General features: G+C 40.2%; 1 protein-coding gene across 4 annotated transcripts in view; it reads left to right on the top strand.

Annotated features, from left to right (window-relative positions):
* LOC133498465 (zinc finger protein 609-like) overlaps positions 1-25864 on the top strand; it is a 157038-nt gene that overhangs the window by 38199 nt on the left and 92975 nt on the right. For all 4 annotated transcript variants that reach the window (XM_061815317.1, XM_061815319.1, XM_061815316.1 and 1 more), the window contains exon 2: positions 24453-25339. In XM_061815317.1, coding sequence (XP_061671301.1) covers positions 24581-25339 — 759 coding nt within the window. In that variant the 5' untranslated portion in view covers positions 24453-24580. The remainder of the gene's footprint in view (positions 1-24452; positions 25340-25864) is intronic.

The following is a 25864-nucleotide window of genomic DNA, read 5'->3' as shown; positions in this document are numbered from 1 at the left end:
AGATCTTTGTCTTGCGGTCTTTTTCTTTGTTTCTTCAGGAGTAATGGCTTCATTCTTGGTGAGTGGCCTTTCAGCAGGACTCGTTTCAGTGTGGATAATGACACTTTCTCACCAGCTTCATCAAACATCTTTGCAAGGTGTTTAGCTTTTGTTCTGGGTTGATTGCACAATTTGGACCAAAACACATTCGTGTCTGGGACACAGAGAACCCTCTCCATCCTGAGCGGTGTGATGACTGGACATTTCCACGGTATTTATACTTGCATATAATTGTTTGAACAGATAAGCGTGGCACCTTGAAGGATCTGGAAATTGCACCCAAGGATAAGCCAGACTTGTGGCGTGCCACGATACTTTCTCTGATTTCCTGGCCGATTTCTTTTGATTTACTTTTTTTAAACAAAGACGCAGAGTTTTGGAGGTGTGGCCTTCTACACATCCCCTTCTGTGCCGTCCGTTAACTCAGGTTATCAGTTAACCTATCAGGGGCTTCCAAAGCCATGACCTCATCATCTCGCCTTCTCCATGTTCTTTCAGGACAAAGTACTTTTTGTGTATGTAAACTTTTGATCCTGAAGAAAACAACATAAAACTCTCTAAGACATTCTTTCTCCCATTATTTTGTACTTTTAACAAAATTAAATCATTCTTGTGATCCTGACTGACCTGAAACAGGAAAGGTTTAGTGTGATTTGACTTCAGACAGTGAGACAAAAAATTAAATGTGTGGTTTTGCACAGTGTATGTGAACGTCTGGGTTCAACGGTCCCTTTAAATTAACTCCTCTCACCCTGTTCATAGTGCAGACACATAAAGATATGATCAGTGAACCCCAGACTAAAGAATATTGAATAGGAAAACAGGAAAAACAAAGTGCAATAATTCCAATAGTGTTGATTCTTCCATTTCTGTGCGACTATAATTTTAAATTGGCAAATGGGTTTGTTTTGCGAGTAAATAAATGGTAAATCTTAAATATCATATGCTTTCCAGTACACCTACTACTACCACATCATTCATTCTGGCTCCAATCTCCAAGGTTCTCTTCTCCATAATGAACAAACTACTCAAACCCATCGACCACACCTCCAAGTCTTTCTCCATTAAAAAATGCAACTCCTTCCTGTCTTACTTGAGGAACAAGGTACATTCTACACCAGGGGTGCTCAATGTGTCTGTCGATCGCAATCGACCAAAGGCGTGCCAAAAAAAAAAAACTAAAAAAAAATAGAGATCATCATATCATCCATCTTGTTGCTTGATTCAGGTGTGGCAGATATGTCGATCACACTAGCAAGCTGGCCTCCTATTTATGGTCTCTTTTGCTTTCTCAGCGGCAGTTACAGCGATGTGCGCCGACCAATTGCAAGTAGCAGGGGATTACTTTACTCAGTTATTGGCTTTTGTGTCTTTCAGATGTTTCTTTAATAGATTGATTACTAATAATTTTAAAATCTAATACTTGCAAGTTGAGCAACGATTATCTTGAGTGCCGTAAATACCCCACGCCCCCATTCCTCCAAGGTTGTTCTCGTGCGACTTGACTCCCGACACCACCATTTAAGATATTGATGGCATATTACGTGAAAACATGCATGTCATTCTCTTGCTGTAACTTAGCCAAAACCACAATGAAAGCACTATTGTTTTACACACTACAGCTATCCTGGCAGTTTTAAGTATTATTGTGGAAGTTATACAGTTCATCAGTGTATCATCCCTTTGCTTGGAATAAAACTAGCGAGTGCTCCAGAAGTGCTACATTTTTTATTTGTTTACTTTCACTCCAACTGCAAATAGCCTAGCTTGCCTCAACGACATGATTTTGTTTGAGTAGTGAAGCAAGCTTCAGTTTCTACGTTAATCAATAACAATGTTCACTGACATGCTGCACTCCTCATATTTAGGCTCATAGTGTATGCATGACAGAACTAGGTGCCAGTCAAAGTCAAGTTTGTTTCACACACATATTTCACACCTGGATTTGGGGATTCCATCCCCTGCCATTTCTCCTTGCAGATTCTCTCTTCAAGTTGCATGCTGAATGTTGCTGTATGGCCATTTTCAGGTTCTTTCCAGAGATGTTCAATTGGGTTTAAGTCAGGGTTTTGGGTATGTCATTCAAGAACAGTAACGAAGTTGTTCTGAAGGCATTTTGTTATTTTAGCAATGTCGTCCTGTCACATCAGCTAAAGAACACCCCCACAGCACAATACAACCACCACCATGCTTCACTGTTGAGACTGAATTGGACAGGTATTGAGCACTACCAGGTTTTCTCCACACATACTGCTTAGAATTCAGGACCAAAAAAATTCTGTAGGTTTCACCGGATCAGAAAATCGTATTTCTCACCATCTTGACGTTCTCTCTGTTCTTTTTTTTTTTTTAATAGCAAACTGTGCATGCTTTTATGTGTCTTCCACTAAAAAGAGGCTTCTGTCTTCCAGTTAAGGATTATGGAAACCACTATATTCTTAGGACCTTAGTTGCGGCAGACATGCTTTGCTAACCTCGGACAGATCTGTGCCTTGCCACAATTCTGTCTCTGGGCTTTTCAGGCAGTTCCTTTGACCTCATGATCTCATTTGCTCTGACATGCACCATGAGCTGTAAGGACTCATATTGACGTGTGTTGTTTTACTTACAAAATCCAAACAGTAAAATCAAACACAGCTGAAGTCCCAATGAAAGTGTAAACCATCTCAAGAATGATCAGAAGAAATGAATATCACCCGAATTAAATATATGAGTCTCATAGCAAAGGATCTGAATACTTTGCTGTGTGGTATTTAAGTTTTCTTTTTTAATGTCTGCAAAAAATTCTACATTTTTTGCAGATATATTAAAAAGTTGCATTTTTTTGTGTACATTAATGAGGAAAAAAATGAATGAATGTTGCAATATCACATCCATCCTTTTTCCAAGCCGCTTATCCTCACAAGGGTTGTGGGAGTGCTGAAACCTATCCCAGTTATCTTCATGCAGGAGGCGGTGTACACCCCGAACTGGCTGCCAGCCAATCACAGGGCGCATAGATACAAACAACCAGTCACACCCAAGGGCAATTTGGAGTCTCCAATTAGCACATGTTTTTGGGATGTGGGATGCAAGCGGAATGCCCGGAGAGAAAACAGGCAGCCACGGGGAGAACATGCAAACTTCACTGGACTGTGATGGTAACACTCTAACCAGATGCACCACCGTGTTGCTTGCCATATAACAAAGTGCGAAAAATTTAAGAAGGTCTAAAGATTTTACGTAACCACCTAGTCATTATGTTCTGTGACCATTACTTTGTGATGGTCTTGAGATAGCGCTTTGCTTTTACCCATGATGAAATGTGTCTTGACTCATACCTTGGCAATGAGACTTTTTTTGTAGCCCATCTATTAGAACAGAGCCATCTGATATTCATTTGCACTGACATTTTGGCTGGATTATTGTTTGATTCTTGATAGATTTTATGTGTTGTCCTCTCTTTCAATGCCTTTTTGGATCTCCCTTTCGATATTCATTGAATATTTTCCCGTGTGATTTCACATTTTCACACACAACTTAGTTTTAGAGCTTATTTGTTCAACTTTGTACGTATGAATTACTTATGCATACAGTGGAACCTTAGGTTACAAGCAATTGGAGTTACCTACAATTTCTTTGTAGAAATCTTGTTTCCAGTTACTTATTATTTTTGGCTTATGAAAGGTCTTGCTGTTTTATTATTGATAGATTTTAGGTGTCTTGGCTCTCAATGCCTTTTTGCACTGCCCTTTCTTTTTTCATGTAATACTTCCCTGTGTGATTTCACATTTTCACACACAACTTAATTTCTGATCTTATTTGTTTGACTTTTTATGTATGGATTATTTATACATTCAATGAAACCTCAGGTTACAAACAGTTGGAGTTACCTACGATTTCTTTGTAGAAACCTTGCATCCAGTTACATATTATTTTCAGTCTTTGTTTGGACAAAAGGAAGTATCTATATAGTGCTTCTACTCCCACTGCCTGCCTTGCATACAGCAGTAGTATAGGAGGAAAGGAAATTAAAATGGATCCTGGAAATGACAAAAAAATGCTGAAGGAACTCCACCCAATGGCATCCTAGCTAACAGCAGGCATAGCCCCCGCCCCCAACTTGGAGGAAACCTGCAGTACATTTTCAAAATTGCACGTGGGTTGCACTTGAATAAAAAGGCAAACTGCATGTGGGATAGCCTGAGTGACTTCAGCGTGAGAATTAAGAAGCTCAAACTCTTATGATCATGCAAACGTCTTGAGATGTTCCCCTCATTTGCACTTCATTTATATAGATCGTTAGATTTACATTGTCAAAACCACCACACTCTTTTTGTCCAGCCACGTCCACTATCATGATGCTGCTTGCTTCACCTCTTGTCGCTTACCTTTTCTTTACTGTCCTGTTCTCACAGGCTGTCACGCAGTACTCAAATCAAATCCAACATGAAATTCTATTATGTAACGTTTTATTTTTTGGGTTTCACTGTTATCGTCCTATCTTTTGTTGTTTTTTTCCTCTGTCATCTTTTATTTGTCTCTCTCCTTTAAATTCTTGTTCTGTCCAACAGAAATTTTCAATAAATATCCACCATGATGCAAAGCACTGTGAGCAACATCAGACGTATGCACTGTGGTCAGATCAATGTCACCCATTAAAGTTACATAGCAAATGTACAATGAATGTGTCAACAAACAAAAAAAGACATTGCTAACTAAACCAAGCCAACTATGAACTATAAATTTGAAAGGTCGCTTGTAACTTTGTTTCATTTTTTTTTTCCATACAATGATATCCCTGTCTCTTTTTCTTGGTGTAAAACTGAATTATTGCTTGCAGAATATCTTTAGCAATGCACGTTGAAACCTGAATGATGGTCCCAAACAGTTTTAAGGTTAATGTTATGTTGCCTCCGATATTTAAAATACAGAATTAGCTATTTATGTACTGTATTGTCTGTGCTTTCATCATCGATCAGGCTGCGCCAAGGTGGAATTTTAACATTACACACCATCTCATCCTGTACTTTCTACTTTGGCTTCAGACCAGACCTTTTTTACTTAAAAAAGAGAAAATCTCATCCAGTTTCACCACTTTTTCTTCCATTATTCACATACCCCTATATTCATTAAAGCAACAGCACTTCTCTTTTTTACTTTTACCATTATTATCGAGAGTAAACATAGGCAGCATGTCTAACTCTGTTTGCACTACGTTGCCCAGACTGTGTTGCTAACTGAAGCACTGGCGGGATTTGTAATTATGAGTGTACCCCTTGAAGAGGCGGGGGATGGAGGCAGGTAAACTAGCAGGAGACCTGCGCTTCCATGTTGGGGAAAAAAAAAAAAAAAGAGTCAGACTACACAAAATAAGCAACGTCTTTCAATATCTATGTATTTCTACCCGTAACAAATTTTACGCGCGTGATTTTTCGTGCTCGATTGCAGATTTGCGAGCGCGATCGTGCTCGTCAAATCACAGTGACTGTAGTAATGATGATATAAAAAAGCTACGAGAATACTGTACTATTCTGCTGAATTAAGGGCCTGAGAAGAGGTCTTGACTTTGGTCACAGAAGTAAGGGTCAAACACCCGTGCTCCCTGTGGAACTCCCGGAGCTGTGGGAAATGGGGAGGTTTATGTGTCGACCTGTAATGCATATGTTCTGATAATATAATGTATAGTTTGGTATTCTTCTCCCTATCTGCAAAATGTGTTTTCAGTCATGCTCTTCTTAATGTACATGCTCGTCTTACATTAGCTACATTTAGTTGCATTTGATTTGGCATTGAAGAGTTTAAAGTAGGAAACGCTATTTTTATTTGCAATTCCACGTTGGGTGTGAGTCAACTGGAAGCCGTGGATAGTGTTACACTGCACATCATTGGTATTACACCAATGCAGCACAGTATAACTTGCCTATGAATGCTAGAAGAGGCTCAAAGACTCCTTGGATCTAGAGCAGGGGTGGGCAAACTTTTTGGCTCGAGGGCCACATTGACTTTTAAAATATGACAGACGGGCCGGGTCAGCACTAGATACAATACATATAAAAAAAACTGCATTTGTTAACAGTACATGTCAAACATAAACAGAAAAAAGCATTGGAGTATTAAGATACCTTTTAATGAGAACGGTGTTGTTGATCAACCATTTTAGCCAGTGCATCGAAGTCTGGTGGTATTTCTGTTGTGGCAATTCTCAGAACAGATCTGAGGTGTTCATCACTCATCTGGGATCTGTGGCGTGCTTTGTTGGTGTTCATCACACTAAAAGTCTGTTCACACATATGTAGAGCCAAATAACACCAGCATCCTCTGTGCCGTCTTCTGGATGTTTGGAAATTTGGCTGTACTTAATGAAGTATAAAACTCATCCAGTTTCAGGGAGTTGAACTTGTCCTTGAACATCACGTCACATTGGAGATCAATCAGTTCCAACTGCAACTCCTGTGGCACCGTTTCCGGGTCGTGTGAGAAGGGACACCAGCTGAAGTGCCCTGTCAATTTTTCCAAAATCACAAAACCGACAGCAGAATTCCTCATGCAGGTCATCAGTGTTTTCCTATATTTTTTCACATGTCACGGGGCCTCTTTCAACGTAGCCAGTGTGGGGAAATGAGCAAATGACTTGTCTGACATTTGCTTCGAAAATAAAACCAGCTTGGTTTTGAAGGGTCTGACGTTTGCTTGTATTTCATGAACAAACTGGTGTTTCCCTTGTAGCTTCACATTCATCTCGTTGATGTGTGTCAGTATGTCCACAGTAAAAGCTAAATTACAAAGCCAATCTGTGTCATTCAGCTCAGGAAAATTGTCAGTATTCTCAAGTAGCTCCAAAAATGAAATATCCTGTTTGAGCTCCCACACACGTTAACATACTTTTCCCAAACTTAATCACCAGACATTAGAATGGTAAAGTAAGTCCGTTTGATCACCATCAGTTTCTTCAAGAAAATGAATAAACTGACGCTGGTGAAGTCCCCTTGGTCGAATAAAGTTAACGAGTTTCACAACCGGCTTCACTATGCGGTCAAGCTGCAACACGGATTTACGCAGTGCTTCTTGGTGAATTATGCAGTGTAGGAAAATTACCTACTGCTCAGGGTTGTCCTCTTTCACCCTGTCCTGAATTCTCTTGAGCATCCCAACGTTTTTTCCTGTCAGATTTGGTGATCTATCTGTGGTAACATTGGCGAGGGTACTCCACGGTAATATGACCGCTGACACGGTGTTAAATAAATCCTCTCCACCTGTTTTTCCTTTCACCGATTCCATATCCAGAAACTCCTCCGTTATCTCGAAATTCTCATGAATCCCTCTGATAAAAATTAAAAGCTGAGCGGTGTCCTTTATCTCATGGCTTTCGTCCAGTGCCAAAGAATATGTAAATGACTCCGCTTTTTGGTTTAGCTTGCTAGTTAAGTGTTCGTCAATGACTTCAATACGGCGAGTCACTGACCTGCATGATAAGCAATTTTTTTTCGAATTTGTTCTTGCTCTCAGGACATAAAGTACTTGCTGTCTCTACCATGCACTCTTTAAGAAACTCCTCTTCGGAGAAAGGCTTGCTGGCTTTTGGTTTTGCTTGTTTGTGTTCATGCTTTCTTCTTGGATGGAAGTTGCTCGAATAAAGGTGTTTTGCTGAGCCTGCAAGCTAGCTGCCAACCTGTCAGCGGTAGCCGTGCGTTCTCGTGTTGAAAGGTTGCTGGCGTAATTAGCATGCTTGGTGGTAAAGTGACGGCTGATGTTGTACTCCTTTAAAACTGCAACGGTTTCTTGGCAAATAAGACATACAGCCTTGGACCGGAATTCAGTGAAAAAGTACTTCGGCGTCCATTCTTTCTTAAACACCCAACACTCACTGTCGACTTTTCTTTTCTTTGACATTGCTGTGGATGGGTTCTGATCCGACCAGTAGAAGAAGAGTGATAACTGGAAATGGCTCGGGCGCCGTAAAATCAAGACACTGTGCCTACTGCGCCACCTGGTGTTGAAATACCCATCATTACAAGTCAAATGAAATAAATGCAAATGCTAACCCTCACATCAAACCTGAATTCTGTCCAAATCTTTGGCGGGCCGGATTAAAAAGACCAGTGGGCCAGATGTGGCCCGCAGGCCCTAGTTTGCCCACCACTGATCTACAGGCTTCTCTTCTGAAGTTGATATTTACCAGTTTCATTACTCTTGATGACTGTGTTGTTTTGTTGTATTGCTAGGATTAGATATACCTGATATTGTGTCTTTTGACAATTAATATGTACCGCACTCAACTGCCCAGCTTGGTGGAAACATGGCTTTATTTGTTGAGTCAAGAAAAGATTTGGGCTGTTCTAGCAGGCAAAAAACCTCCACTTAATCTCCCAGACAGAGCACAGGCATTCATTTAGTCTTTGTCACACTTGCCATGGTACAGAGCCTGAGGGAATGTCATTGCTGCAATTCTGGTGATGAACTGTGAACAGTTACTTCTCTTTGTGATACACCCATTTGAATGCCTTCAGAGAAAAATATTTTTCAAAAGAATTCTCTCAATATAAAGCTTATCCACCAAGTGTTGGGTGATATGGCCTAAATTTGACCTCCCAAAGTTTTTCCCATCAATATGACTCAATATTTATTGTGTTAAAGCTTACAGTGTAAATATAAAAAAAAACTAAACCACATCCAATTTACATTATTAAGTAGAAGGTTTATTTAACAATTTTAAACATCACAAATAAATAAATTACTTTTCCTGAAAGGTATTTATAAAAAAGAAAGAATGCAAGACAGATTCTTGAGAAGGCCACACTGTTAGTCCAACTGTTCAGAACAGTCAATTCAGACAGTGACTCCCAGCCAACTCTGAAACTATTTGGGGTGATCTTACATGCAATGATGTTAGTTTGCCTGTAGATGCTCATCCTACCATGAACAAAACCCCATGAACAATTTCTACCAAATGCGTAATCAATTAATGACTATCTTATCTTCCCGCCCCATTCATAGAGCAAACACAAAAAACACAAGTGCTTCAACTGACACCATGATCACGATGCGCCTTGTTGCATTGTTTTGTTTACATTACAGGAACAGCACAATCACAGTTCTCTGTAACATGATACATGTGTTGCACTTTAAAGGTCTACTGACATGTAAACCATGATTTTTAGTATGTTTTTAAAGGAAAAAAAGGCAGCCAGAATGGACCCATCTGTTTTTTCACCACACGTCATGATGTTGTCCTACTGTTTATGGATTTCTGTATCTCCTGCCATGAAAATCCTCTTGAGGCATTTGTTTTGGAGAAGACGCCCACACTGGCGGCTTCGTGTCTTTATACCAGTTTTACAGGCGGGCAAGTAGCTGTTTTTCCTGTGTTAGCCAAAATGCTGTCTCGTTGTATAGCTGGATATTGCTCAAACACTTGGGAGGATGGATTCACTCCTCACATGTTTCAAAACACCCGGTTCATCGTGAAAAATGTATTGCACAGGTGCAAAGGACGAGAGCTTTGTGGGTTCCAAATGACAGGTAGGTGTGTGTAGAGCTATTAAAAAAAATAATAGTTGGGGGGACGGCGTAATCCTCACAGAAGTAAAAAAAAGATCCATCTCATAATAACTTAATAAAGTACGTAGGTCAGGGGTGCTAAATGTGCCTGTGCGCGGCCGCCGCGGTGGTTTGGGCGGGGAGGTGGTTTGGCCGCGTGTGGGAGGAGAAAGGAGCTCTCTCCCCCACCGGCCACCGGTGTTTTGCCCGCCCTGGGTCCTCCTGACTCCGCTACATAGTGTTATATATACTGTCGGGGAGTCTGTTGTTAGTTACAAGTGATCCGCATATCATCTAAATGTGGCTTGAAACGATAGGGTAGTATTGTCTCAATTACTTCAGTCGATTATGAAGATGTTCTGTTGTTTGAAAAGAGCTTCTGTGTCAGAAGGGGCGTTGGGAAAATCTGAAAATCTCTGTCGTTCGTCTCCCACAAGAGGTGGCACAGCGTCTTCTCAATGGCGACTGTCGGAGTGTGACAGCTGTAAATGACGTAGCAGGCAATATGGCTAGCACTGGGGTGTTGAGTGAGACTTTGCAACTTTTCGCAACTTTGCAAATGAACTTTTTGCAACTTTGCACATGAATGACGCTCTCGGCTCATTTTTTTTTCCGTATAGACATTAAAGTGAATATTGTTATATGTAGTTTTCATAACAATATCTACCATGTCGGTTGGGCTTTAAAATTTGGTCAATTTTTAGGTGATTTTATAGGGATATAGTGTTCACACGTTATTCGCGGGGGTTATGTTTCTTACACCCATGCGAATAACAAAAATTCGCCAGTAATGGATGCAGTATTAATATACCAATATTTGATATGTACCATATTTTTCCCACCATAAGATGCACTTAAAAGTCTGAAATTTTCTCGGAAATGGACATCATACGTTATGTGCAGAATTGTTGTGTAACTTGTCCAATGAAGTACACTTGAGCACATGGGTTACACTGCTAGCTGATAGCACTTGTGAGACAGTGAGGAATACCGGTAATTTCTTTTTACATCTGTAAGCAGAAGAGGCTTACATTGCCCCACACTGCCTGTGTTACTGACAATGTTGTACACAGTGTCACATCGAAACTAAAACCTTCACACCACAGCAAATAAAATAGCAAAACTAACAAGTAATAAAATAAAAGAATGACTCATGAAATAATCGACACAAAATATGCACTTTAAACGCTGTTTACATGTTCCCAGCATGCATTGCGGCACAAAGGACCTCCTTAATTTTGCAAATGTTGGAACTCAATGTGCACATAAGGTGCACGACATTGTAAGGCCCCATGTATAATGTGGCGCCTCATCTGTTGAGGAGAGAATTTCAGACCTCTATGATCATGAAAACACAGTAAGAAAAAAAAAACTTGGAGACCAAAATTTGAGGATGTGCGGGGCCGCAAATGGTGAACCACGAATGGGCAAGTTCATACTATACTTGTCTTTGTTGTAACATCTTTTTTCCAAAATATGCAAACTACGGTTGTTTCCAAAGATATAATACCGTCTTTTGTGACTGTATATGGTATATATGATTCTACACTGATAGCAGATCAATAACTAGATGAGCCAAAATGATCTTCAACTGAACCACAACAAAACTGAGATAATTTTTGGGTGCAAAAAAGAAAGGAGAATTACTGTTAGTAAATACCTGGACCCACTATCTCGAAAAACCAAAGACCCAGTCCCAAAGCTTGGTGTTCTGATGGATTCCAAACTGACTCATATCAAATCAATCACAAAAACCTTCTTTTATCATCAGAAGAACATATCTAGAGTGAAGGCTTTCATGTGTAAAGGAGACCAGGAAAATCTAATTCATGCTTTTGTCTCAAGTAGACCAGACTATTGTAATTGTTTTCTGAGACTTGACTATTGTAATGGTCCTGTGGCTGGACTGCCCAAAAAGACCATTTAAGAGCTGGAGCTCATTTAGAATGCTGCAGCTCAGGTTCTGACCAAAACAAAGAGATCAGAGCATATGACTCCAGTTCAAAAGTCCGAACACTGGCTTCCAGTGACCTTTAGAATAGATTTGAAAGTTCTGTTAGTGGTCTATAACTCATTAAGTGGTTTAGGTCCTGAATACAGTACATGAAAGAAATGCTTACAGAATACAAACGCAATTGGGGTCGTAGATCGACAGACTCAGGTTAAATAGTGGAGCGAAGGGTCCAAGGCAAACATGGTGAAGCAGCATTTAGCTATTTCCCTGAACACAAATAGAATATGTTGACAACAGAGGTAACATCAGCACCAAGTGTGAATATTTTTACAGCCAGATTGTAAACTCATTTTTCCTCATGCTTTTTAGAGTATTTCCCCTTTTTAATATTTCTTGCACTGTATGTTTTATTTATTTACATGCTTGTATTTTTTAAATTTTCATTTTATATATATTTGTCATTTTCATGTTTCATTTTTCCTGTTTGAATGTTTTACTTCTTTGTATTCAAATGGTTTTAATCATGTAAAGCACATTGAGTTACCTTCGGTATGAAATGTACACATACATTTGCAGGCATGAGCATTTCACAGAAACGATCGTTCCGTTACCGTGTCGTTACCCAGCCTAGAAAACACGGAACTGAAAGTCCGTTTCTCAGGGCTTACTTTTAATAAAATTCGCCCATGTGTGGAATGTAAAACAAGTTCTCAACGAAATACAACAATCTGTATAAAACGAACCTACATGAACCCCTTTATTTTTAATGATTAAAACGGCCAGCTTTGTCAGTGTGGTTTACAAACAGCACCGGTTTCCGCTTCTGCGCTACGCATGCGCAAGGTCGAGTTATTCATGTCCGGGTCACTCAAATGCTAGTCATAAAAGATAAGAGACTGTTTCCCTAAAGACCAAAAGTGGACTATATCTGAAGAAATTATTGCCGACACCAATGAAGAAGGTGAGGTGATAAAGCTGAGGTGCAGAATATGTTCAAAACACCATGCAGCAATACGGAACAAAGCGAAGCGGCGAGGCATATCGGGACCGCCGCTAGAGTCAATTCTCAACTATATTGACGGGGTGTCTTACGTACACCGAGGTAATGCGGATAAACACGTGAAGAGCAGCTCACTCCACGACTGGGCAAAAAAAAAAAAATGTTTTGTGGAGAAACGAATGAAACTGAAAGCGAATGCAGTCAAAGTGGTCAAAGTACGAGTGGTGTGTCTAATGCCGCAACAGCAAGTTCAAGAAATCCAACCTTATAATGTTTTATCAGGCAAGGCAATGAGGAAAAACTATACGATAATAATCTATAAAGTTTTGTGCTCAATATGCACTTGGCAGTTGCATGTACATGCAGATAACCACCGGAAAAAAAGATTGCAAACACAACAGGAAACTTTGTTATATGGCTAAGGCTTTATTCTGAAGTACATGTCAAAACCGGTTCCCATGAGCATTATCAATCGGAACCGAAAAATCGTTTCCCACCTTATCAGTGGGAACCGAAAAATTGTTTCCCACCGTTTCCCAGGACAAAAATCAACGGAACCGAAAGATCGGTTACCATACTTGCCGAAATCCTCACGCCTGCATTTGCTTTGTTCTGCCAGTCGCTAGCATCTTCTTGATCTTGGCAGTAGTGTCACAGAGTAGCGAAAATGATAGAACATTGATAATCGCGTTTTTCCATATCCAAAATTAATAAAATGTTAATTGAATCTAGCTTCTCATATATCACTCAGCAGTATATCCACCCATACTGTTTTTTTATTCTCTGAATGCCAGTTAACTGTAAGTGAATAGCTGCATAATACATATGTGAAAACAGTGCAAATTATTTTTTTACTTTTTCAGGGGAGGAAGTAAATTCCAATTTAAATGGTCAGCACATACTTTCCAACATAAATACAATTGGCAAATTAATTCTGTTGATTTAGCACAGTGATGAGCTTGGACAATGTGCACTATTTCTTCTCGTGTTCCACAAACATCTCTCCCAATGCTGTTCTGCCAAGTAAATGAAAAGTCTCGGTTAGATTCACATACGGCTGTAAACAGTCCACTTATTTCCTTCTGTCATTTCACCACAAAAAATATGATAGAGACCCTTTTGCTTGGTAATGAGTGTGAAAGTTCAAAGCAGATTTCACCCTGTGTGGCCTCCTATCAGTAGATAACTCACTGTAACCAGATCTGTGACAAACGGCAAGCACTGTGTGTGTTGCGTAACCCACATGCCTTTCGCTCAATAAGAATCTCACTGGGACATTTTCCTCAGTGGGGGCTTTTTCAAAACGGCTTGGATTGCAGTTCCAGCTGAGGGCAGTACAGTAGGTCAACTGGTGATAGAGTTACAACCTCTTTTTGAGGAGGTGTTAGACAAATTAGACCCCACAACTGTTTTCATAGTCAAACAGGGAAAGCTGCACCTCTTTACACTCCACAACCCACAATTGACAGCTGTTACACTGGAGATTCATGTGGAAATAAGCAAGCAAATAAATGTAATGATCCAACAATTTTATCTTTCTCACTTGTACCAGAGGTCATGCGAGTTAGCTATTTGACTCATTTACACAGATCATGCCAAATATTTGCATTCCAGCCATTACAGCAGATAAACCAATAAGATTCTTTTGCCTATAAATCAGAACCCAAGAGAGGCAGCCTCTTGCTGCTACTACACATCCAGCAGTTCACCAACACTGAGGATGAGAAGTTCACAATACAAGGAAAAGCAAATTGAAAAATTGGATGAACTGGATGAAGATGATTGGCTGTGAAACTTAAAGCCCGGGTGTCATCCCTATAAACATTCTAAAATAGATATTGTAATGAAAAATACATATAACAGTATTCACTTCAATGTCTATACGGAAAAAAAAAGTGAGCGGAGAGTGCGTCATCCATGCACAAAGTTGCGCAATTGAGTGTCCCTCGACATCCAAGTGGTTGCCATATTTGTCGCGTCATCTGACCTAGACGTCGTCGTCACTTCCGCCTTTGAAAACGCGCAGTGCCTGCTACTATGGACGCCAAATAACAGAGGTATTCGCATTTTTCCGACGCCCCTTCTGACACCGAAGTTGTTTTCGAAAAGGACAACACCACACAACCGAGTGAAGTTACTGGGGCAATATTACACTATTGTTTCGAGCCCTCAGGGCAATATTACACTATTGTTCCGAGCCATATTCAGATGATATCCGATCCACTCCCGAGGCGGAGATGAGCCATCGCGGCTCATCGCAGCCGGCCGGTGTGGCTTATGACAGAGCCGAGCGGTGCTTCTTTTAGTCACAGTCAAGCCGGGGCACTTTATGCGCGCACGCGACTGAGTAACGCATTCTCGGCTGGGTTCTTCAGAGCCGCCCCTGTGGCAAAGCCCAACGCGTCGCCTTCGCAGAAGCTATGACCGCCGAATGCGGCGCCTCAGCCGGTGTGGCTGAGTTTCGGTGCCCGTGGTGGAATATAAGGAGGAGGCGGAGCCTAGCTATGTTGCTTTTAGTGGTATGTTCAAAGTCGCCGCAGTACTCGATGAACACTATCGAGACATTGTTGGCTGGGCGAAGCGCACATCGACACATTTCATACGCAGATCTTTTGTTACGTTATGAGAGAGACCGATTACGTGGTCCGCCCCAAACTATTTTTTTTTTTTTTTTTGGAGCTGTACACACACCTAGCTGTTATTTGGAACCCACGAAGCTCTCGTCCTCTGCGCCCGTGCAATCCATTTTTCACAACGAACACCGTCTCTTTCAAACTTATGAAGGGTAATTCCATCCTCCCCAGTGTTCAAGCAATGTCCAGCAATGCAATGAGCCGGGATTTTGGCAAACACGAAGGAACAACAAGCTACCTTCCCGGAGGTAAAACTAACAAACGAGTCCACTAGGGGGCGCCTCTGTCCTTTACGTCTCTTCCTGCTTCTTCTCAAAAACAAATCCCTCGAGAGGATTTTCATGGCGGGAGTTACAAAAAGCTGTATACGTCAAAATCATGTTTTGTGGTGGGAAAAAAAAATACATGGGACCAGATTGGCTGTGGGTTTTTCGTTAATAATATACCAAAAATCATCCGTTTGACAACACTTGCACAAGACAAAAACATTTCTAAGAGAGGAAAGCATATCATATGTGGGTGAGGTTTATTGCATCATTTGATGTTTAGATGTCAGGCGAAATTATATCAACAATCACTTGTCATTTGCTGTTCCTTTTTGTGGAAAAAACAAACGTGTAACAAGCACCTGATGAGCTTTTTCACAAAATCTTATGCATGAGCTTGATTTTGCTACTGTACACAGCCATTTATTTGTTTCTTATCTCAAGTGTATGTGTTTTATGTTGCAGTAATGCTGGCCAGCCAGCCATGTCACTGCAGCAATTGTGACGTCACTGCAGCATTTGTCACATTGTTAAGGGGAAAAAAAGTTTACAACATACTAAATGCTCTACTCAAAATTGGAGCCTTTAAAAAAAAATGACTAGCAGGATAAACCAAGCTTTTCTTAACCTTCTTAAACAGTTTAGAACATTTTTTTAGGTTTTTAAATGTTTGGTTCTGTAGCCTGTAAATTTGTTTCAAATATCCTTTAAATCGGACCACCCAAAGAATGCCAGTCTTAATATAACCCCATATATATAAAAAATGATATAGGGCTGTTGATTAATCAAAATTTAATCAGGATGAGAGTTTCCCCAGACCATGTAAATGTTGTAATCAAAGAAAAAATATTGTCCCACGAACGTGGTTTGTCTGCAAGTTCCATCGTTGTAAAACCACCCTGAACAAATGCACCCTTGCTGTTAGTGTGTACCGTAAGTTATTCTGCCCTCCCAGAGAATTGATTAAATTGTTTGACACTCCAGTTGACGTTTACTGTTAAACAAATAATAATACACAAATAAACAGCCTTAGTTTGTAAGAAGTGGATACAACAATACAATGAACAATTTTATGCCCGTTTTTGTATCAAATCTCCCCAAATTTTCTTGCCCAGAAAGGAATGCAAATCATTCGGAATTCTGTGACCTTCAGTCTTTGGTAGAAAATTGTATGTTTGCTGTCCATCCATCCATTTTCTTCACCGCTTATCCTCACAAGGGTTGGAGGAAGTGCTGGAGCCTATCCTAGCTGACAAGGGGCAGGAGGTGGAGTACATCCCGAACTGATTGCCAGGCAATCGCAGGGCACATTGAGACCAACAGCCACACTCACAATCATACCGAGGGGCAATTTAGAGTGTCCAATTAATGTTGCATGTTTTTGGAATGTGGGAGGAAACTGGAGTGCCTGGAGGAAACCCACGTAGGCACAAGGAGAACATACAAACTCCACATAGGCGGGTCCGGGATTGAACCTGGGACCTCAGAACTGTGAGGCCAACACTTTACCAGCTGACGCACTTTGCCGCCCTTTTTTTAAAAAGGCCATTTTCAGATTTTTCAATGATGTCCCGTAGCTACATCTGGTCAAACTGAAAGCAAGTCCATCATCACATTTACGTGATATGTCACAGAAAACATGATGAGTAATAGTGAATTATTATAAACACATTATGTATCATTTTTTTAAAATAGATTTAGTAATATACTTAAAATAATGAATGTTCACAGACAAATGCCAAAGTAACACACCCATCCATCCATTATTTGAGGTGGTAATCCTCACAAGGGTCACAGGAGTACAGGAGCCCATCTCAGCTATCTACGGGAAGGAAGCACGGTACACCCTGAACTAGTTTCCAGCCAATCGCTGGGCACATAGAAAGAAAAAAAAAAAAAACATTTACACTCACAAGGGAAATTTAGTGTCTCCAATTCATGCATGTTTTTGGGATGTGGGAGGAAACCAGTGCCCCCGGAGAAAACCCACGCGGGCAAGGGGAGAACATGCAAACTCCACACTGGTGGGGTTGAGATTAGAACTCTGGACTTCATAACTGAGTCAGACGGTCTAACAAGCCGTGCACCATGCTGCCATATTAACAGAAAATATAACAATAATCACAACAATAACAGTAGTATCCATCCATCCATCAATTTTCGGAGCCGCTTATCCTCACGAGGGTCGCGGCAGTATTGGAGCCTGTCCCATCGGGCAGGAGGCAGGGTACACCTTGGACTGGTTGCCAGCCAATTGCAGGGCACATGGAAACAGACAGAGTCGCATTCACAATCACACCCAGGGGCAATTTAGAGCCTCCAATTGATCCATGATTTTGGGATGTGGGAAGAAACCGGAGTGCCCTTGGAAAATCCACGCAGGCATGGGAAGAACATCCAAACTTCACACAAGCGGGGCTGGGATTTGGCGGACGACGCCCTGGACTCAGTTGCAGGGCACCTATCAGCACCACTACTAAGCGGGAATTTAACCCACGCTGGCAGCACCAAATCATCAAACGAATTTTATTATTTCACAAAGATAACCCAAGTAGATAGAAAATGGAATGTTATTTATTTATTTATTTAATTTCTTATCATCAGGGAAAGAACTCAGCTCCTTTGTGAAAAGGTAATCTCTTCCTCAGTCACTCATATTTGAAAAAATTGCTACCTTTCCTGAGTCAGTATTCAAATTTATATTTATATTTAGAACTTTGATAAGAGCAGCGCATCTATTGTGATGAGTTCGGAAACCTAATTGAAATTTGTCAAAAAGTCAATTTAAGATATTGCTGAGTTCATTAAAAATAACATTCCCAACAATCTTGACTATCAAAGCGAGAATTTAGCTGCTGAACCGTTTTCTCTACAGTTTTTGGGTTCAACGGTATCAAAGTCTGACATGATCATAATTTTCCTGGTTGGCTTCAGATCTATCTTATTTTGCACACTATGCGGCACACTTAAAAGCCTTTAATTTTCTCAAAAATTGACGATTCACCATCTGATCAGGTGCGTTTTATGTGTACATTGAGATCCATCCATCTATTCATCCATCCATTTTCTGGATGCTATTCCTCACAAGGGTCACAGGAATGCTGGAGCCTATACCAACTGTCATCGGGCAGGAGGCGGGGTACACACTGGACTGGTTGCCAGTCAACCACAGAGCACATAAAAACAAATAAGCATTCTCACATTCAATCACAGCTAAAGGCAATTTACAGTCTACAGTTAAAGGATGTTTTTGAGATGTGGGAGGAAATTGGAGCACCCGGAGAAAAACGGGCATGAGGAGAACATGCAAACTACAGACAGGAGGAGCTGGGATTCGAACCCCGGCCCTCAGAACTGTGAGTCAAACTCTTTAAACAGTCGTATCAAAATCGGTAAAAATGTTGTTGTCCGACTTTGGTCAGCTAATGTTGTTGTTGTCTGACTTTGTGCCACCCTTGGGAGCAAAAACTGAAATCAAGCGTTTGTGATAATTGGTGATGTGTCTGGAGGAATTTTGTTCCTCTCTTGTTTCAACTGCCATATTGGAGGGTCTTCTAATATGAACTGTCCATTTGAAGTCACACCACATCATCTCAATTCGATTGAAATACGGACTTTGGTTTGGCCACTTCAGCACCTTAATTTTGTTTTTGTTTTTTTATACATTCAGAGGTGAACTTACTGGTGTGTTTTGGATCATTGCCCTGCTGGATGATCCAAGATCGCTTTAGTTTGAGGGCACGAACTGATGACCAGACTTGCTGCTTCAGGATTTTCTGGTACACAGCAGAGTTCATTGCTCCATCAATTTCAGCAAGTTGTCCTGGTCCAGAGGCAACAGAGAAGCCCAAGACCATCACATTGCCACCACCGTGGTTCACTGTTGGCATAATGTTGTTTTTTTTCCAAATGCTCTGCCGTTTTCACGCCAAATGTAACGAACCACACACCTTCCAAATAGTTCAATTTTTGACTTGTCAATCCACAGAATGTTTCTCCAAAAGTTTTGAGGATCATCAATATGTTTTTGGGCAAATTTGAAACAAGCCTTTATATTGTTGGTTGACAGGAGGGATTTTTGCCTGGGAATTCTCCCAAGAATGCCATTTTGGGCAGTGCCTTTCTTATAGTAGTGTTTTTTTATGGTAGGGTCATGAACACTGACCTTAACCCAGGCCTGCAGTTCTTTGGGTGTTGTTCGAGGTTCTTTTGTGACCTCCTGGGTCAGTCGTCGTTGCACTCCTGGAATAATTTTACTTGGTCCTCCACTCCTGGGAAGATTTTGCCACTGTTCCAAGGTTTCTCCATTTGTGGATAATGACTCTGACAGTGGTTTACTAGAGTCCCAAAGCCTTGGAAATCACTCTTTAACCTTTTCCAGACTGATGGGTTTCAGTCACTTTTTTTCCTCATTTCTTCTTTTATTTATTTGGATCGTGGCATGAAGCATTGTTCCTTTAGATCTTGTAACCTACTTCACGTTCTCTGACAGATTCCATTCATGTGATTTCTTAAGTCAACAAGTATGGTGGTAATCAGGTTTGGGTTTGGCTTGTAAAATTGAACTCACCTTTCCCAAATTTGTGGTTAGTCACAGTGACTTTCTGATTAAACAAGGAGGGGTAGGAGTGCAATTACCTTTTCACAGAGGTTTTTTTTATGCCTTAATAAATTGTCATTTGAAAACTACATTTTGTATTTCCTTCGGTTGTCTCTGTGTGATATTAAAATTTATTTGATGATTTGAAACCTTTCTGTGTGATAGATATGCCATAAAACAGAAATCAGATAGATATGCGTGGCCAAATACTATGATGTACAGATTTTGCCAGTCAGGAGGAATGAAACAAAATTGCAACTATCCATTTTTTTCCTTTTTTTTAAGTTTCATCTTCTCAGGCGGCTGTCTGTCTACTTTAGTGGCCTGCTGAAGTATAGTGGTGCCTTGGTTCTTGAACACCAAACCGTTCCAGAAGGCTGGTTGAAAACCAAAATGTTCGAAAACCAAAGCACATTTTCCCATTACAATGAATGGAAAATTAAATAATGCATTCCAAGCCTAAAAAAATGGTTTTTTTAAGCAATTTTTTTTAGATTTTCCTGATAATAAACTGCATTGTAGGAATACATGTACAGTTTAAATACTTTATATAATTAAATCATTCAAGAAATGTATTTATTTTTTGCTAAAAATGTATGCTTTAGCTTAGTAGAGGATGCGAGGCTGGAGTGCATTGCCGTGTCTGTAGCGACTCGGTCCCCAGCCTTGTAAACTTTTTTTTTTTTTTTTTAACAAAAGGGCAGAATAACTTTAAACAAGGATTAATGAGGAGGGAAAAACAAATTGTTTTTTATTTGCACACAAAGTATGTAACGTAAAATTTTTTTACTTGCAACTAGAGGTAGGGTTAATGGAACGAAAGCAAAAAAGGAATGCAAAAAAAATGTCTTCGGTGGGGTGACTCGCCCCTTTTTCACAAAGAACAAATTGTTTGTTTCTGCCGTCTTTTACGCACTTTTCTGAAGTGGCTCATAACAACATCATTAAAAATTTTGCAGTGCTTTGCAACATTCAGCTTTATTTGGTTGATGAAGTTCTACAAAATTATGGATGTCGTTCCATTTGGCGCAGATAGCTCTTATATCGGCACTTGAGACATCCTTTCTGCCTTCAGCCTCATCAGACGACATCTCCTCCCTTCCTCGCAAACACTATCCCCAGCTAACTGCTACTCGTTCATGAAAATAAGAAGCAACTTTTCGACTTCCTCCAAGCTCTGTGGCCTCTGCTTGGTCAACACGGTTGCTCCTTTAGCAACATCACTTGCTTTGAGGGCATCCTTGTGTTTCAGAATGGTGCTGATCGTCGTTTTCGCCATGCCATACTTCTTCGATAACTCAGAAACACGCACACCAGATTTGTGCTCAGCTATCAAATCCTTCTTGAAGTCGAAAGTTTTACTCACCACTTTCCCTTTTTCAGCACCAGCAGTTCCACTTGCCTTCTTGAGAGCAATGATCGGGGGTTAATGTTGCTCAATTTGAAGAAAAAAAAGTCAGTTCAGTACTGGGAAACGTCCGCGAGCAGAGAAGTGTGCGAGTCAACTGGTTGTGCCTCGCGCTAAACCGCGCGGTCACACGCATTACATCTTTTCCGTTTTTTTTCGGGGGTGCGTTAACAAATCGTCGTGGGTCAGCTGGTTGGGGTGTTCGAATACCGATTTTTGTCTGAAAACCAAAGCAAAAAAAATCTCAAAATTTTCGTTCGAAAACCGATTTGTATGAAAACGAAGACGTTCGAAAACCGAGGTACTGCTGTACATATTTGAAGGGGAAACACCGAACATGGAATGAGAACTGCAGAGGCCTCTAAAATCCTCCTTAACTGATGAAGTGACAAAAAAAATATTTGACTTATGTAACCTGTTTTACTGCCCACACTGCTTTTCTCACCAATAATGTTCCATTTCCACTAGTTTAGTGGAGTTTTTAGGGAAAATGACGGTGTTAGAATTGTGACAGTAATTTCGACTGGTTGATGTCTCAGAGTTTCAGCTCATGCAAGTCATTGGTGGATATTTTTCACAGAAACATGCCAGCCAATCAGAGAAAGGGTTCCCTGAGTAGCTCACCAAATGAGCCGGTTGAGGAGATGTGTTGAGAAATAATTAAGTTTTACTGTTTTATTCTAATTTGAAGACATTTTAAGCATATTATCTATAACTGATATAACACAAAACATTCCCTAAAAGGCTTTTTTCCTGATACAAAAAAACTCAAATTCTCCAGAAGCCATTATCCAATTTTCAAATTTTTTTCTGCGTTATACTCAGGTTAAAGTGGGGATTCTAACCAGACCAATAATTTTGACAGACTTGTCATTTTTGGCAAATCTTATGTTGGTAATTTGAGTCACAAGTTGGAATTGGCTGCTACTCAACTATCATTTTCTTTTCTTTTTTTGGGAGCATTTAGGATAGATGGACTTGCAAGTATTGATCGAGTAGTTATCCTACTGCATTATCCAAGATCCATTGAACTCGAGGGCACTGACTGATAGCCGAACTTTCACCTGCAGGATTTTATGGTGGGCAGCAGAATTTATTTTTCCATTGATCACAGCAAGTTTTCCCGGGCCTGGCAGATCCAAGTCAGCAGCCAGAGACTGATCACACTCACCACCAACTGACTGCTGGGATGTTGTTCTTTTGGTTAAATAGTTATTTTTACATCAATTGTAAAGGGTCACACACATTCCAAAAGTCCAACTTTTATCTCAGCAGGCCACATAATATTACTTCAATCTAGATATTGGTTATCAGATGTAAGATGTGCATTTGTGTTTTTTTGTTTTGGAGGGTTGGCGAATGCGGGTTCTGCCTTGATGATCTCCCAATGATGCTGCTACCTTTGGCTCAGTGTCTTTCTCATGCTTGAGCCATGAACACTGACAATAACATGCACCAGTGAGACCTACAGTTCTCCTGGTATCTTTTTTTTTTTTTTTAACTCCGGCATAAGTTGTAGTTGCTCATTTGGAGTAAATTTGGTTGGCTGATCAGACCTGGGATGGTTTACCACTGTTCTTAGTTTTTTTCTGTTTACAGATAATGGTTTTGACTGTGATTCACTGGAGTCCCAATGTCTTACACTGGTCTCATTGATTCAGGAATTGCTTTACATCATTGCATTATGTAGGTCTTTTTTATTATATCTTGGAGCCTACTTTACTTTCCCTGGCATTCTAATCTAGTGATTTCAAGGTTCAAAAAATTTGGGGTTAATCAGACCTGGTTGTGGCCAGTGACATTGAATTCAGCGTTCCAAAAACTTTTAATCATGGTTGACTCTTGGTCAACCGGTTTTTGGATTCCTGCTAACCCCCCACCCTTAAATTCAGTCATTACTTAAAAACAGATTTTTCTATTAGTCTTTCAGATATATTAAAAATGGTTGCTTGATACAAAACATTTAAGTGTGATGAATACAGAATAAAGGAAGGGGGCATGTACTTTTTACTGCACAGTTGAAAAAATAACTATTGTTTTTTCCAGATATATTAACAAAAAGTATTGTTAGAATTTGCCAGTTCAATACAGCATTTGTTGAATGTCCACCCTGAATCCCCATTTTAAAAATAATACAGAAACAGGTTTGTGTTTATTATTATGTATTTATTACAAACACTGAACTGTCAGGGTATAAGCATTTTTTTCCGTTTCCATGTTCATTTCTGAGACAGCATTGCTGAACGCAGACACATTTCTTGACACCTTAAGAAGATTTTTATGCAAAACTGGATTCAAACCATCTACCAAATAGCAACAGATGGGTTGTATTTTAACTGAACCGATTAACTAATGCTTTGTAACCATCTGGTGTTGAAGTATTGGATTTCCTATTCCTTTCAGTAGTGTGCTAAAATTACACTGTACATATGGTTTTACAAATGGTTGTGAACAATATACACAAATACAGTATCACAACTTTTGTCTTATCTAAAAACATTGTCCTAAATTATATTTGTATTTACCAGAATGAATAATTTTTTTATTCTGAAATATTTAACCCTAAATCCATACTTTTTTTCCAATTTGAACCTTGGATATAAGATGCTTTATTAATGCATTTATATATGTATGTATGCATTTATATATAAGACCGGGTTATGCAAGATCACCAGTGTCATCTTGAGTTGAAAAAGCACAAATCCATTAAAAAATGTGGGCGTTTTTCCATGTTGACACAAACAGCAGTACCTTGTGAAAATACAGCTAGTCATTCAAAGCAATGGGGCCACCTTCACTGTCAAAGCAGGATTTAGGCTACATTTCCTACAGTTGTCATGGTAACTGTGGGAAGTGATTATGAAGAAAGGGTTTCTGTAACACCAGTGGGTAGTATCATAGGGATTTGTGCAGTGATCATCTAGAATTACTGTTTCATATGAAAAGCTTTGTAACCAATGAAATGCTATGTTCTACATTATTGATGTCTTAATCATTATATAAAATTGACTGTTGAATTGTTTTTCTTTTCAGAACACAATGTGGCCAAATGGAACGGAAAGGATTAGACCGTGGAGAATCTTTAACCCCTGCCCCTGAGTCCCAACCGTCTGAGATAGCGTTGGACCTCACTGAGGCAATCCTGGGCCGTTCGCAGTAAAATGTCCCTAAGTAGTGGCACTGCAGGCGGGAAAGGTGTGGACTCGAATGCAGTGGACACTTATGACAGCGGGGATGAATGGGATATCGGTGTTGGAAATCTAATTATTGACCTTGACGCTGACTTAGAGAAGGACAAGCTTGAGATGTCTGGCGTTAAGGACGGTATGGCGGCACCACCTAGTGCAGTAGCAGCTTTGCCCGACAACATCCGCTTTGTTAGTCCAGTGTCTGGCTCTCAAGGCAAGGAAAGTAAATCCAAATACAAGCGCAGTAAAAACTCTAAAGACAATAATAGCAAAGCTTCAACTGGAGATGGGGGTAAAAAGGAAGTTACAGGTCGGACTCAATGTGAACCAACTGGCACAGCAGCGAGTGTAGTGGTTGCTGGCAACAATTCAACCTCTGGGAAGAACATGGAAAAAGGAGGCAAAACCTCCAGAGGTGTTCTGAGTGGGAAAAAGGACAAAGAAGGGGCTACGAGCAAAAGTAAAAAGGACAAAACAGACGGAGCAGCAGTTGTGACAATTGCCACAGTGGAGAAGGAGGTTGTGTCTCAAGTCCAAGTTGCTGTCGGGAACTGTCGTAACACACCTTTTGAGGTCACACAATCAACAGACTTACTAGAAGCCAATCAAATTGGGAATATTTCTCTTGAGCCTGTTGGAGTATTACCAGCATTAAACACGAAATCTGAGCCTGAGGAGATTGAAAACAGTAATACTGAAAGCAAGACCTTGAAGAAGGTGAAAAATGAAAAGGTATGTTCATTTATTACTTGATCTAATGCATGGTTAATCTATAGTTCTTTGTCAAAGGTGGATTGATTGATTTGAACTGATTTACTCTGTTTATTTGAGATTTTGGGAATTTTTTGTTGATTTTATTTTCAAGTTAAAACTTATACAGTTTGTATCTGAAAATGCCACTGAAGATTTAAATAGCCTGAACAAAAACAATGAACGTTTTAATTTTCAGCCAAGCGGTCATATTTTTGAATGGCTAGTCGACTTGACATATTACAAAGTGAATGAATTTCAAATGTAAGAACGTATGATTGATTTATTTTTTGTTGACCTAAAAGTGAGGATTCTGCATTTCTAGAACTTGTACTTGAGAGTTCTGTTCAACACCTCATGAACAGACTTTTCCAACTTTCCATCGGGTCACCACCTGTGCGAGGGCCAAGAGTGGGTGCAATGTGAGCTGGGTGGCGGCCGAAGGTAGGGACCTTGGTGGCCTGATTCCTGGCAACACCAGCTTGTGGATCATCATCTCTCTGACAG

This window comes from Syngnathoides biaculeatus, chromosome 3 (genome assembly GCF_019802595.1).
Source record: "Syngnathoides biaculeatus isolate LvHL_M chromosome 3, ASM1980259v1, whole genome shotgun sequence".
In the NCBI taxonomy this organism is placed as follows: domain Eukaryota; kingdom Metazoa; phylum Chordata; class Actinopteri; order Syngnathiformes; family Syngnathidae; genus Syngnathoides; species Syngnathoides biaculeatus.
This window is presented reverse-complemented; position numbering and strand designations above follow the sequence as displayed.